Raw genomic sequence first — 13,909 nt, forward strand, 5'->3', positions numbered from 1 at the left:
ATTTTAAGAAAAAATAGATTTTTATTAAATATTTTAAAAAAGTAAACTTTAATTAAAGGTTATTAAGCAGAAAAAGCACTTTTAATAATTATAATAAAAGCTTTAATAGTTAGAAAAAAAAGATAAATACTTAAAAATTATTTTATAAGGAATAAAACTAATAAAGGAAAATTTTATTTTAAATAAAACCTAGAACCTTTTATTCTATAAAAAGTTAATAGCTATAAAAAGGGAAAAAGTAAACTAGAATTTTTTAATTTAAAATCTAGTAAATATTAAAAAAAAATGCTATATCTAAGAGGCAAATTATATAAATTTTTATAAATATACTAGTAAAGTAAAATTTTTATTACCTACTTAAAATAATAGAAAAAAAGCCTTAATAGATAAAAAATTTTAAAAAAAAAAAAAAAAAACTTATAGCTAAAATTAAACTAAAAACTTTAAAAAAAAAAAAAAAAAAAAAGTAAATAAAAAATTAAAAAAAAAAAGGAAATAAGTATATTAATTAGCTAAGCGCTTTAGAAACTATTTATAACTAGTATAATTAAAAAAATTAAATACTTAGTAAAAACTATTTAAAATTATATAAAAAAATATAATTTTAATAAATTAAAATTTATAAAAAAAAAAGAATTAATAATTATAAATAAAAATTATATAGAACTAGCTATAAAAGATTGTAAAAAAATATAATAGCTTATTTTAATAAAAGTTAAGCTAAATCTTATAATATAAGCTAGATATAAATAATAAATATACTAATAGAATCTTTTAACTCTAACCCTATAGAATTAAAGAAAATAATTTTATTAATATAGAAATAAAAGGTTTAATAAATATATATTATAATTATTATATTAGGGACTATAAAGTATTCTAGTAATAGTTAACTAGATAAAGAATTAATATAAAATTATCTTTTTTTTAAAATAAGCTTTTTATAGTAAGCTTATTAAATAGAAAGCTATATAAAATAAATTATATTTATAATTAATATTAAAAGGCCTATAGATTAGGAGGAGATAAAGTTAATTAAAGGTTTATAAGTAAATTTAAAATATAATAAAAGCTAAAGTAACTAATTAAAAAAAGAATAAAATATACTATTTAACTAAGTAAAACTCTAGCTAATAGAATTAATTATAAAATATATTATTTAATATAGTTAGTAAAAAAGCTTTTTAGTTAATAGCGGCTTATATTAAATAGTTACTACCCCTTTAATTACTAAAAACTAAAATACTATATTCTTTATAACTTAATATATAAATATTATAGAAGGAAATAAAGATTATATTTAAAATTAATAAGCTAAACTATATAAGTTTTATATATAAATTTTTATAATAAAATTAAAACTTATATATTAAATAACTATATATTTATACTATAATTAAACCCTAGATTATAACTTTAATAAAGAAAAATAAAAATAAAAAATATATTAATTAAATTAAGAATTTTTTAAAAACTATTTATAATTAATATAATTAAAATCTTAGAACTTTAATAAGTATTAAAATAATTATATTAATAATTTAATTAAAATTTAATTAAAAAAATATTTAAAAAAATAAATAAAAACTAATACTTTAAACTATAAAAATTATATAAAAAGTAATAATAAAAGTATATAAAAAAAGTATTTAAACCTCTTAATATAAACTAAGTATAAAGTATTAAATATTATTAAATAAAAGAATTCTTTAATCTTAACTCTTAAATATATATTTAAAGAATTAAGTTTACTTAAATATTATAATATAATAGTAATAGTTATTAATAATATATATATTCTAGAAATAGAAAATAAGTTCTTTATATAATTATTAAATAAGAATTTTATTTTAGAAATAAAAGCTCTTAATAAGTTAATAAGTATTTTAAATATAATATTAAGATAATAAGAAATAAATATTTATAAATTAGAAATATATTAAATATTTTATAAGATTTAACTAGAGCTTAGAGATAAAGTATTTATTTATAAAATATTAAGTTATTAAATATAAGTAAGTCTAAGTTATATTTTTTATAAGAATACTTATAAAATATAATATATAATTTTTTATAAAATAAATTTATTATCTTTATAAATAATATTAAAACTATAAGAGACTCTAGTTTTATCTTTATAGCTTAAAACTATTAATTACACCCTTTTATAGCTTATAAAGAGCCTTAATTATTAATAAAACTTTACTTTATAGATTAAGCTATATACTTAGAAAAGTTAAAGAATATAGTTTATATTTAGAAAATAAATATAAATATAAATAACTAGAGGATAGGAGTAGAGATAAATTTAGGGCGCTATATATATATATTCTAGACTATATATCTATAGAGTATTATATCTTTAGCGCAATAGCTGTAAAAAAATTAGAGATAAGATATTTCGACTAGTGCTAGACTAGGACAGCTCTCATCACGCCTAATCAGGCAAATGTAGATTAGACTTATCGTCAGGTGGAAGACTTCCCTCTCGCTCCCCAGTGTCATATCAAGCCTCGAACGCCGTGACTGCCGCCACTCTACGCGCGTAGTCCCGCTGCATTCCAGCGTATACTCAGGCTAAACGATCTGCTAAGGCTGGGGCTGGGGCTAAGGCTAGTACATCTCAGCTCCCTCTCCCTCATCATAGGCAGGCAGAGTGGCAAGATCATCACCCGTGCCATACACATCCTCGTACGCCCGGATATTCGCCAATTGGGCCTAGTAGTCTCCTTCAAGCGCCTCTGTCCATGGGGGCGGAATCCACTGGGGCTGCGCTGCTGCACCGCGTTCTTGTGCTGTCTGTATCTTCTCGCTTTGCTTGTACCTGCGAGAGCCCATTTGCAGGCCATCTTCTCTCGGCCACGCAGAGAAGTATTGCTCTCTCTTTTCTTGCGCAAGACGCGCCTTTTCTCGAGCATATTGCCCACGTCTCGTGGAACGGTAGGGGTTGCGAGATCGGCTGCGTCTTCGTAGCGGGGTGGGAGTCCTGGCTCTGTAGGAACTGCAATAATGATGCCCGCGATTGTAGAAGCGGTCTCTTGCCCTGTCCTCTTTCTCTCGCTCTTTTTCTTGCTTGTATCGCGAGTATGGAGATAGACTCCATCCTTGTCGGTCATCTCGCACGCGCGAGCGGGGGAGTCGCTTCTTGAGCGGTACCTGCTCCTGTGTTTGTGATGCGAGGGGCGGTGAGGGGAGTGAGGGGAGCGACTTCCTTCACGGTGGCGAGAATGAAATCTTTCGCGGCGGAGAGATCGACTCCTGTCCCGATAGCGCGAGAAGCGGTCGTTTCTGTGCGACCGGGAGGAAGGTTGGGGACGAGAGCGGAGCTGCGGATATCCTGCGCTGACCAAGTGTGATACCCTAGTAGAGATCGAACAGAGTGCTCTGCATAGTCCGGCGTGCTGATTTGGACAGAATAGGCAGTCCAAAGGTTAGAGACGTACCCCAGGACGTTCTCTATCATAGCCGCCGTTGGCGGGTGGATTATTGCTCGAATCCCTTCTATTGCAACTGTTAGCAATTAGACGGACACCATTAGACACTGCTAATAGCGCGCTTCAAGCCTGTCTAGTGTTGCCCGGCAACTGTGAGCAATAGGACAAGATACGCCAGCACTTACTTGATCTTTTATGCACGTTTAATACAAGTGGCGATGAAATAAGATTTTGGATGAGCTGCTAATAGGGAGGAAGATTTTTGCGGGCAGACGAATGTTTGTTTCAATTCCGGGGTGGCGGGATTTTTGAATAAGCAATATGCCCAACACTTCTCAGCACTTATATTGTCCTAAAGCGGTCATTTCTCTTACTAAGCATCCTCTATGCCAGTCTCTCTACTGCTCCAGCATCTCGCTAAAGTCTTATATGATGATGTTATTCACTTTATTTGATATCTCAACCCTTGGTCGTATATATTAAAGATTTGATATTATAATCTTTTCAACAAAGTGCTACCTTTTCGAGTTGGTCAACCGACAGAGAATCCTCCTTCCAAGATCTCAGCTCTAGCGTATGTCAGTTGTAAAGCACGGTGACCGCCGAACAAGGGTTAGTTCAAGCGGATGCGAGAGAAGAGAAGCATAGGATCGACTTTGTCGACGTTGATAGGGTACTACTGCTTGAGATAGACAAGCCATTTCAGATCCGTGAAAGTAACATTGTGGCGACTCTTGTCTCGGCTAAAAGAAGCATAGTGCAGAGTATATTAAGATAAGAAGCCTCCCTTTACAATATTCATCTTGAGACTCAACTACTCCAGAGGGTCAAGGCTTTGTAGAGGCCTTTCTTGATTTTGGCATAAGCCTTTGCTGCTTCAGACAGATATTATGAACGACCTTTACTGTCGACTAACGTGTAGTGACCGCTCATGAAACGCCTTCGCGTGTATGAAATTCCAAAGTGTCAAACATCAGGTCGAATACCCATGCTTAAGGCTCACATTTATAATTTTACTTTTCAGCTAGCCATATGCATTGATTCGATTCCGTAGTGCTTCTGGCTCCCAACGAAATTGATAATGCTCACCTGTAAAGTCGAACAAATCTCACTGGAGACCTGCCATTAGCCCCAGATATCCAACGTCGTAACGCCCCCTGCCTGACTCTGGTCTTGATAACCAATCCACGACCAAAACGAACAGTACTCCCCTGTATCGCGGTAATATTTACTAAGCTCCCTTAGACCGTCAGAAAACTTCCCATAATTCCATCCCCGTGGCTCTCCATTGTGCTCTCCCTGGATAAGCATCGTAACGTCATTACTAGTGAAAGTCAGAACCACATCCTCACTAACCCTCACATCGAGTTGATGGCTCCATGCCGCGATGGCCTGATCTAAAACTGATTGCACATCTGCGGGATTCAGGGCGTTCTCATGATATAGTTTTGCATGGACACCAACATCACCGGCCGTAATGTCCGCATTCGTGACCGGCATTCGATCGAAAGTCAGTCTTAGGAATACGCCGGCGTCGTTAGTAACGTTGAACCAGAATGGATGCTCATCATACACAGGCATGTAATATAGGGGCCAATTTGTGTCAAGCAGGTGTCGCAGCTCCCCCCATGTTAAAGGTGGTACCCCTTGTTCGATAACATCTATGGTCATCTTAATGTATGTCTGAAAGCCTGTTTTTTTGAAGTCAACAGGAACGACCTGGGCGAGATCTTCATGATCTGTGACGATGCCAGAGAAGATGTTCATGCATTCTCCGGTGGTCTCGTAGTCTCCTTCATCCCAATTGTAAGTTTCAACGCTAGTGTCTACCTCGCCGGAAAAGTGGAATCCATCGTGGTCGAATGCGAGGGGGAGGATGTGTCTGTTAGATGTTCAGCTTTAAGGGTTCATGGAGCATCAGCAGAAGATCTTCTCACGTATCATTAATGATGTTTAGACCGAATAAAGTGTCAGTGGCTGGAGTAGCTGGCAAGACTGCTTCAACCCCAAGAGCATAAAATACGCAGGTGCAGAGAAAAGCGTGCTCCCAAGTCTGCATGCTCGGCGCTGAAGCTTGATAGATCGTGCAGGTACTATGTGTTGAGCAGGATCAGAGGTCTTGTAAACGCGCGCGCATATGCGCATCTACGTGGAAATCGACACATGTACATAAATAGCATGTCTGAGAAGCATTTTGCGACTGAATCTTTGCGCTAGTGGCTTTGAAGAATGAGAGGGGGGCGTCGCATGGCTGTGTCTCGGATTAATTGTTGTCTAGTTCTTCGGAAAATGATGTCTTCGATGAGTTGACGCCCTTCTCCGAGTGCTTGCACGACTTCGTTCATTCTGTCGCTGCACTACAGGATTGGACAGTCGTATGTTGTGGATAATATGCAAATGAGGACTATATGTATAACAGGGTCGAGTGTCACACTTTATTAATTAATCGATTGATTTGGTCAATTAGTCGGGCCGAATAATTATTTAGGTGTGACATAGAGAACGACGAAGACTTTAAATGCTAATTGGCGAAACCCACTCGAATGTACTAAAACTGGGTCATAAGCTTTAATAGAACAAGATTAGTGATAGTAAGCAAATGTACCTCTGAATCCTATTCTTAGGGTTAGGAGGGTTATGGCTACCAATTTCACGTCGAGCTCCAAAATCTTGGCCCTCTGACTGCTATAGAAACCTGTGATACGAGCATCGACATCGAAATCATTGCGGCTGATTCGCACACGCCGCTGCTTTCTTTCTCTCACTCCTACAAATAACAGTATCAACACTTCTCCATTACAACCTAAACCCCCAACCCCATCTTCCTACAGAACGAAAGCCCTCTTCCTCCCCATAGCGATCGCCGGAATCACCGGCCCCACATCCTCGCTCCCCCACTCGAAAAAACAGTCTCACTGCCATCACTCTCCCTCTGAGTTACATATCCCATGCCCACCGGCTTCCCACCCCTAGGTCCAAACGCAAACGTCGCCTCAAGCGTCCAAATCTTGGCAAACCCCAACCCTCTAATCGCCCCCACCACCTTACCTAGCAATTCACGATCCATATCCCCCTTTCCTTCCCCCGGTCCTAGCCCCGAGCCGTCTGCAAAAGGTACGATATGCATGTGTATACATTTGGGGGGTTGCTGACCTTCGGGAACGGTGCACCAGTCCGTCCACGGGGTGGAAGTGGGGGAGTAGGGGATGTCGGCTAAGCGGTTGACCCACAGCTGGAAGTCGTAGGCTGTGTTGGCGTAGAGAGAATATCCATCGATAGGTTTGCGGGCCCAGTGTACGGTAAGGGAGTGTGTGTCGTAGATGTTGTAGGTGTTTGTTGTGCCAGGCGAAGCTTGGGGTTGTTGTGCGAGGGAGCGAAAGGGCAGGAGAGTAAGGAGGAGGGAGAGGATGGTGGTGGCTGTTGTGAAGAAGACCATTGTGTGTAGTCTTGGGGAGAGACTAGGGAGAGGGATCGAGGCAGAAACTTTGCAGTGTTTGGTGGTAAGGCGGTAGGTAGGTGGGAGGATGAATTCTGAGAATGGGCTGTAGGAGATTCTGCGAAATTGAACCTTTAATCTCTTCTTCGGTATTGGGAATCAAGTTTTTCACGTTAATCATATGATTAGAGGCTTAATATTCTAGGACAGACTATCTCGTCTCGAGATCACGCGTCCTTCTAAAGATTCTTGGGACCGTACAAGCGACCCGCAAGAGTCACTATTATACATGAAACATTAACCTGCACCAACTTAGAATCGTATATGAGTGTGCCTAAAATAGAATTAGCGAAACATTTATTCTAGAACTTCTTTTAGATTGGATTCATAGACGTTCAACATCAAGTGGGACATGCATAGAAGTTCTTGTCGTCCCTATCCGTGCATTTTGTGGAAGCAAGAGGGAACAGCTAAGGAGGGTCCTACTAAGAGCCGCCTTACTTTGTCTCGTGCTCTTAGAAGTGAGACTCAAAGTTCAAAGCTCCGAGTAAGATCAAGATGCACGTCATCCGGCAAGCCATAGGTGAAGATCAAAGAGATTGCCTTTATGCTCTTACTGAGGCAGGAGTTAATAATTAATAGGCATAGTAGGCCTAAGTAAGTCGAAATGAGATTTTGGATTGCCTGTTGCAAGTACGGTACAGATACTAATCCATGACATTACCATTGGTACTTGGCCTAGCCTAGGATCGAGCGTCCAACCCAGTATAAATGCAGCGTAAGCCTTGAAGGGATGCAGATGCAGGAACATTATACATCCTCGGCACATAGTAAGCTCCACAACACGTTGCTGACAGATCGCACGCATGTCTATGAAAATCGTGTTGTTCCGGCTCGGCGCGTTGTGGAAGGATAATATACTTCTCGCCTTTTCCATATCAAGTTTGACGCTTTTCATTCAATTTCAATAGAACAGCGCATTACCTCAGACGCATTACTCTTTGGAGGCCTCACTTTTGACATTATCCCTTGCCCACACCCCGCTATCAACTTGTCTCCACCCAGGTAAACCTTCTTCATTATAATAATACTCCCAAAGCTCCCTCAGCTTCTCATTCTGCACATCAAGCACCTCAAACCTTTTAGGCAAATGCTCATGATACTGCCCATTGACGAGATTCGAATACAGCGAGTCCCAGTACCTGCTCAGAATGCGCACCTCCCCCTCCCTCACCTCTACCAGGCGTTCTCGGCCGTACAAACGCTCAAGCTGTCCCATCGCAGGATGTAACGGCGACACCGGGCCCATTTGAATCCGCAGGACCCGGATATTTGTCAGGTAGACAAAGCTGGACAGCGTGACTTGGCACGCTAGGGGAAAAATGGCGACGAAGGTGAAGGTAGTCAGGTGTTTGAACCAGACGTCACTGGGATTTTCGCGGAATGCGCTGCGGATGTCTTCATACCAGATTCCTAAGAGCTGCTCCGAATTTGGAGGTTAGTGAGCGGCGAGGCGGGGAGGGACGGAGGAGCCTTCGTTGTAGAGGAGGAAGGTCCAGGGGTGGGATCAAAAGAAATCTATGGTCTCGCGGACGAGGTGGTGATCTAGAATTTCTTTGCGACGGAGGCGAGGTCTGTGGGATCCTATTTGGACGGAGATGAGGGAAAGATTGTCTGTGCGGGGTACGGCTGGGCCGAGCCAGTTTGAGAGGGTTAGGGGGTCGATGGCGAGGGTAGCGAAAGCTGGGGTAAGGAGCGGGAGGAGCTTTACCACGTCGTGTTTAAAGTGGTGGTAGCTCGCCTTCTGGTTGACCGAAGCGCCGATATAGGCGTTGTCGTAGACGAGTACGCTGTGGGTTTCTGTGGGGTTTAGATCGTAGCGCCGAGTGATGTGCTGCAGGTTTCGAGATGCGCTCCCAATGTTGGACTTCAAGTGTTTGAACATAATATTCATTGTTCAGTTGCGCAGCGCGTGACAAGTGAGCTACAAGCTCTTCTAGGGTTGAGTATTCGATTCAAATATAAACAGGGAGGCCTCTTCGCGTTGGTCGGATTACATGAGCAAGTTGCATTGCCTGGCTCACCAGATCAAACCTACTAAGTCAACTTGGTCTCTAATCTGTAAATCGCAGGCGTAACGGAATTCGAGGGAAGTCGTGCTTTTTGACTTTCCCTCAGAATTCCTTGTCGAATAAGGACCTTACACGTCTTTTGTTTCAATGTGGCACAGCGAAGCGCCTAACGCGATCCCATATTGTCGCCAGCTTTTCTCGCTAGAATTTATGATTAGTATAATCATTAGTATGTCGCTGCCCTTTCGGGAAACGAATCGAATCAGAATCGAATTCCTCATATCTGTCGACAATAGGACTTCACTAGGGCTACGCACGGTATATCTAGATCCTAGGGCCCAATGAAGTGGCCAAGTTCTTCAAACACCTATTCTTCGGGGAGATACTGTACACGATCACTATCTGTTTCGCAAGATACTCGATCCTAGCATTCTATTACCGCGTCTTCGCCGTCGCGATAAAAGTCTACGTCTGTGCTCTTAGCGCGGTTTGGATAGCATAGGGCCTGGCAACTGTAAGCTTCACACTAATGGCTTACAACGTCGAGCTGATAGTCGCCCATAAAGCTCTTCACCACTATCTTTCAACGCAGGTCCGTTTCTGGCTTTTAGAACAGGATTAGTCCTACCAAGTGCGTTGTTGATCCGTACGCCTTCTTCATCAGTATTGCGGTACCTACCTAATATTGCCACGGACGCAGCTATGCTAATTTTGCCGTTACCATGTGAGTAATAATTATCTCCCGGCTTTCTCTCCGGTTTTCATGTGACTTAATGTGTCTACGCGACTTTACACACAGTTACAATTCGATTATATCTCCTGACGTCCCAACGAATAGCTCTTGCTGGCGTCTTTGTGCTTGGTGGGTTGTAAGTGTACTACGTCTTATTATTTATGTGGGAACTATAATAAGACGTCGCCAGTGTCTTGGTCATCTTTATTGTGCGCCTCTGGATCCTCGTAACGACTGACTTTAAGTCGCCGGATACTACTTGGAATCTCGCATGGTTTGGGGTTTGGACGATTACTGAAACCAACGTCGCCATTACTTGCGGTAAACGAGTTTTTACTCAAAGTCCGGGATATACACAATTGATATACTAGTAGCTTGTATACCCTCCCTACGTCCCATCTGATCGACGCTCATAACAGGTTCTGTCCGTGAACCTCGTCATGATAAAGTGTTACCACCCCTTCGAGCCTCGCGGTTCTGCGGAGAGCGAGCATTCCACCCAACTAAGCATTCGAGCCGTAAGGATTTGATTGCGTTACAACTAGAGTCCAACGGTGCATGAGCGATTGATCTTGTCTTTGGAGAACAGCATCCTATCATGCACAAAATGCTATTCACGTCAGGAGCGATACGAGTCTCGGTTGGACGCCGACCAGTGTAGAGACCGAGTTCAAGATTGCCTGAAAGGCTCTGAACGCCGAGAAGCGTCATACGCTCTCATAAGCGGTTGCAGAACTCTTGTATGTCTGGAGTCTCGACCATAGCATCAGCCAGAATAGATAAAATTAGCGATGGTGTTGTCAAAGAGTGGGCTGAATCTTTTGTCATCAGAATCGGAGGTATTGTACAGTTCATGCCAAAATCATGCACATAGAGAAAGAATATAAGGCTCTTAGTCCGATCTGCGCATGCTTAAGGCTCCCCTTCGCACAATTGGCAATGCTGTCATTTGCCACGTATCAAATCCTTATGAAACTCACATTTGGGCAGACATTAGCATCTCAAATTCTCTCAGGTACCACTACAAAGCCAACCCAACCTCAACCCCGTACAATACCAATAGCACAAGCCCTTTCATATCAACCCGAGCTCCCAATCACCCCTACTCAATTGAGCACGTCTATTTGTCTCGTCTACTGACGATACCCCCGATTCTGCCAATCAGAAAACCTACCCATCCTCAATCTTGCTCCTCCCCCACACCTGACAGCCTCACCAGACTTCTCTCCATACTCTGCTTATCCTTCCCATGACACACTATACCCCTCAGACTCCCCTGGAAATGATCCCACAACACCACAAATGGCGGCCACCCCTCCTCAAGGGCATGATGCTCCACCACCTCTCCCGCCACACCATGCACCTGCCCCCACACAACATCTATACGTGCCCAAATCCTCTCGCGATACTCTCGCCTCTCTGTGGAGCTATTATAATTTATCGCATGATGCGCTCAAACAGGCATCTGGCAACAAGGCTAGTGCACGCTCCTCCTTCCCTCCAACATCGCATGGGATTCTTGACATCTCGTGTAACTGATATAGACGTACGAGAGTGTACGATTCCAGGCGAGATCGCTGCGCCTGCTCGGAGAGCTTCAGCAAGCCCCAAAGATGGTAGTACAGGCGGATGAGACTGGACGAATCAGTTTGGCTCCAAGTCATGCAGCGAAGAGGAGACATACCAACTGAAGGGGAGGCTTCTTGGGCCGCGCAGTGCCACCAACTAGAAATTAAATGGAGACACGTCATTGGAAGCCGCAGGGGCGCTTACCTGCGAATACATTTTGGATGGAACGTCAATCAAAGTTGGGACAGGCGACCTTGCTAAGGCGGCCGCTGCGGTTGCCAAAGATATCGTAGGAGTTCCCTCCCAGTATATATGACCCATGTTGACCTTGGTAGACGGACTGGAAGCCATCGAACAAACTGTCTGATGAAGACAAGAAAGTTAAAATCAATACCAGCCCGGTTGATGATTGGGTAGTCACGCAACTTGACGCTTTTGATGCAAATGCAATCTTATTTCAGCCCCAAGTACTGGCTCCGTTGTCTCTTAAGGCTATTCAGGATATCTTCAACCTCGCAATCACTGGCAAAAGTTCTGTCCTGATAGGCGCCAGAAATCCGGCCAAGGGCATGGTCATGGTCACCAAGGATTTCCTCCAAAGCAAGCCAAACGGCATTGGTCCAAAAAGTGTCAAGGATGATGTTCTAAGCCTCTTTTCACGAGTCCTATCGTACGCAAAAGGGACCAATAAGCAATGGGATGGATAAAGCCCAAAAATGATAACAAATGTGATGCCGCGAACCGACTTTACAACGATTTACAACATGCAAGAGCGAAAAGTTCTCATTAAGGATTGGAGGTAAAGTATCCAAGACAATAAAATCCCCGACCGATCATCTGAAGTCGACAAAGTCATAGACGGTCAGATCGGCGGCCTCAAGGATGCGTTAGAATATGTTGTCAATACTCCAAGAGCAGTTCCTCTTTTGGAATTTCGAGCGCTTGCAAGTAAAGGTCCAGTAGACATGGAAGTATTTAACCAAAGCGTGGATGCTACCATAGCAGATTATCACACCAGGTTCGCTAATTCCCCCGCCAAGATGAAGCGAAGTATGATCACGATAGGGAATTCGCGCCTCAAGCGACGCAATAATCCCAACTGCTCACCAACATCAACCTCATACCGACATCAACAATCACACCGTCAACGATCACACCAACATCAACGCTATTATGCTTCTTGCAAGAGCAGGATCCGGGTCAAGGTATCGTCGCGCAAGGCTGTATATGTGGCACAACTACTCTCCCCTTGCTTACCATCGCCGGCGCAACCCGCAGGGGACAAAGCTGCGGGTACACGGTCTTGTCCACAAATACTGTAGCGAATCCCATCACAATAGAAACACAGACCTACACCGCCGGCTGTTCCGCCTGCACCCTCGTCGGTGGCATCGCTGACACCCCAAAATGCACCTCAATCTCCGGCTGCACAACCACAAGCACCGCCCCATCCGCAACCTTCACGGTCTTCCTCTCCAACGATACCGTCTCGATCGGCGACGCCGAAAACGCTAACGACGGTAGCGACCTGCGAAAAAACGCTTTCGACAAGATCCAAGCGCTCTGCCCGGACAAATCCGATCACTGCGATTCCAAGCAGCACGCTGTTATCGAACACGTGCCCACCATCAAGGGCGAGAACGAGGAGAATGGCAAGGAAAAGCTCACCTTCACGGTGGAGGACAGTAAGTACAGCAGCCCAAAGATCCGGGATAGCTTGCTCGTCGCCGCTGTCTCGTCGTAGCAACAAGCCGCGAAGAAGTCCTGCAAGGAGCTCGACTACGTTGAATCTTCCCAGAATGGCTGTTCTCCCACCGGGCCGGTAAAGCGTGGTCTTGGCGCTCTTCAGCTTGTTGAACGACGCGACCTGTTGTTCAACGCCACGGAGCTCGAAAAACGCCATTTCTGGCAAACCAACGAAGACAAGCCCCAAGAATGCCACTACAAAGGCACGGTCTGCTCCGCCCCGAACCACATAACACCCATGAAAGCCAGTGGCTCGGACCCGTACGCTAATCACCTAAGCATAGCGGTCGTGGAGCAGCTCGAAGAGGGGATCTCCGCCTTCGATGAGTTCATCTGCGAGGCGATCATTGATGGATTGAGTGAATTGGCGATGTTGGTCGCGCCGGAGTTAGCTCCTGCAGATGTGGGATTAGAATTGGAGTTCCAGACGCTTTGTAGGGATGCTGTGAGCGCTATCACCGGTGATTGACGGGGTTGAAGGGTGGTTTGCGGAAGTTGGGTGGGAAGGGGGGTTTATGGGCAGAGTAATTATGGTCTTGGAGTTGGGGGCGTTGTGCGGATATCGTAGCATTAGGCTAGGTTCTTGTTTGCGTACCATCGTAACCTCTTAATAAAATAGACCAATAGACTTCTATCACGGTGCTCGCGAGTGTCTGCGGCTTGTCAAACATGTCGATAGTGGGCCCTAAATCCCTAGCTCTATCATTTAAAGGGGCCTCCCAAATGTCCAGCCCTCCCTAAGATTCGCCTCTCGCGGATCAACCTGTAAATGGTCGTTTTTCTGTTGCTTTGAAGCAAAGAGGCATGTGTTAAGTGATGGATAAGACCTCATAGACCGCTCCGAGCCAAGCATTAAACACTCACATATAATGCATAATTAGCGCTTGAGCATCCATCGTTTCCTAGATTAAGCAACGTA

The 13,909-nt window shown here is 42.8% G+C and overlaps 2 protein-coding genes across 2 annotated transcripts; one reads left to right on the forward strand and one right to left on the reverse strand.

The window, feature by feature from the left end:
* Nucleotides 1–4,559: 4,559 nt before the first annotated feature.
* Nucleotides 4,560–5,493, reverse strand: KY384_006724 (uncharacterized protein; the record flags this gene model as incomplete). The annotated part of the gene is made up of 2 exons (XM_044815217.1): nucleotides 4,560–5,316; nucleotides 5,372–5,493. The coding sequence occupies 2 exons, from the start codon at nucleotides 5,491–5,493 to the stop codon at nucleotides 4,560–4,562; spliced, it is 879 nt and encodes a 292-aa protein (XP_044667835.1).
* Nucleotides 5,494–11,185: 5,692 nt separating this feature from the next.
* Nucleotides 11,186–13,459, forward strand: KY384_006725 (uncharacterized protein; the record flags this gene model as incomplete). The annotated part of the gene is made up of 7 exons (XM_044815218.1): nucleotides 11,186–11,294; nucleotides 11,493–11,533; nucleotides 11,580–11,914; nucleotides 12,036–12,043; nucleotides 12,097–12,262; nucleotides 12,532–12,919; nucleotides 12,989–13,459. The coding sequence occupies 7 exons, from the start codon at nucleotides 11,186–11,188 to the stop codon at nucleotides 13,457–13,459; spliced, it is 1,518 nt and encodes a 505-aa protein (XP_044667836.1).
* Nucleotides 13,460–13,909: the final 450 nt, after the last annotated feature.

This window comes from Bacidia gigantensis (assembly GCF_019456465.1).
Source record: "Bacidia gigantensis strain McMullin 20006 chromosome Unknown contig_253, whole genome shotgun sequence".
NCBI lineage: Eukaryota > Fungi > Ascomycota > Lecanoromycetes > Lecanorales > Ramalinaceae > Bacidia > Bacidia gigantensis.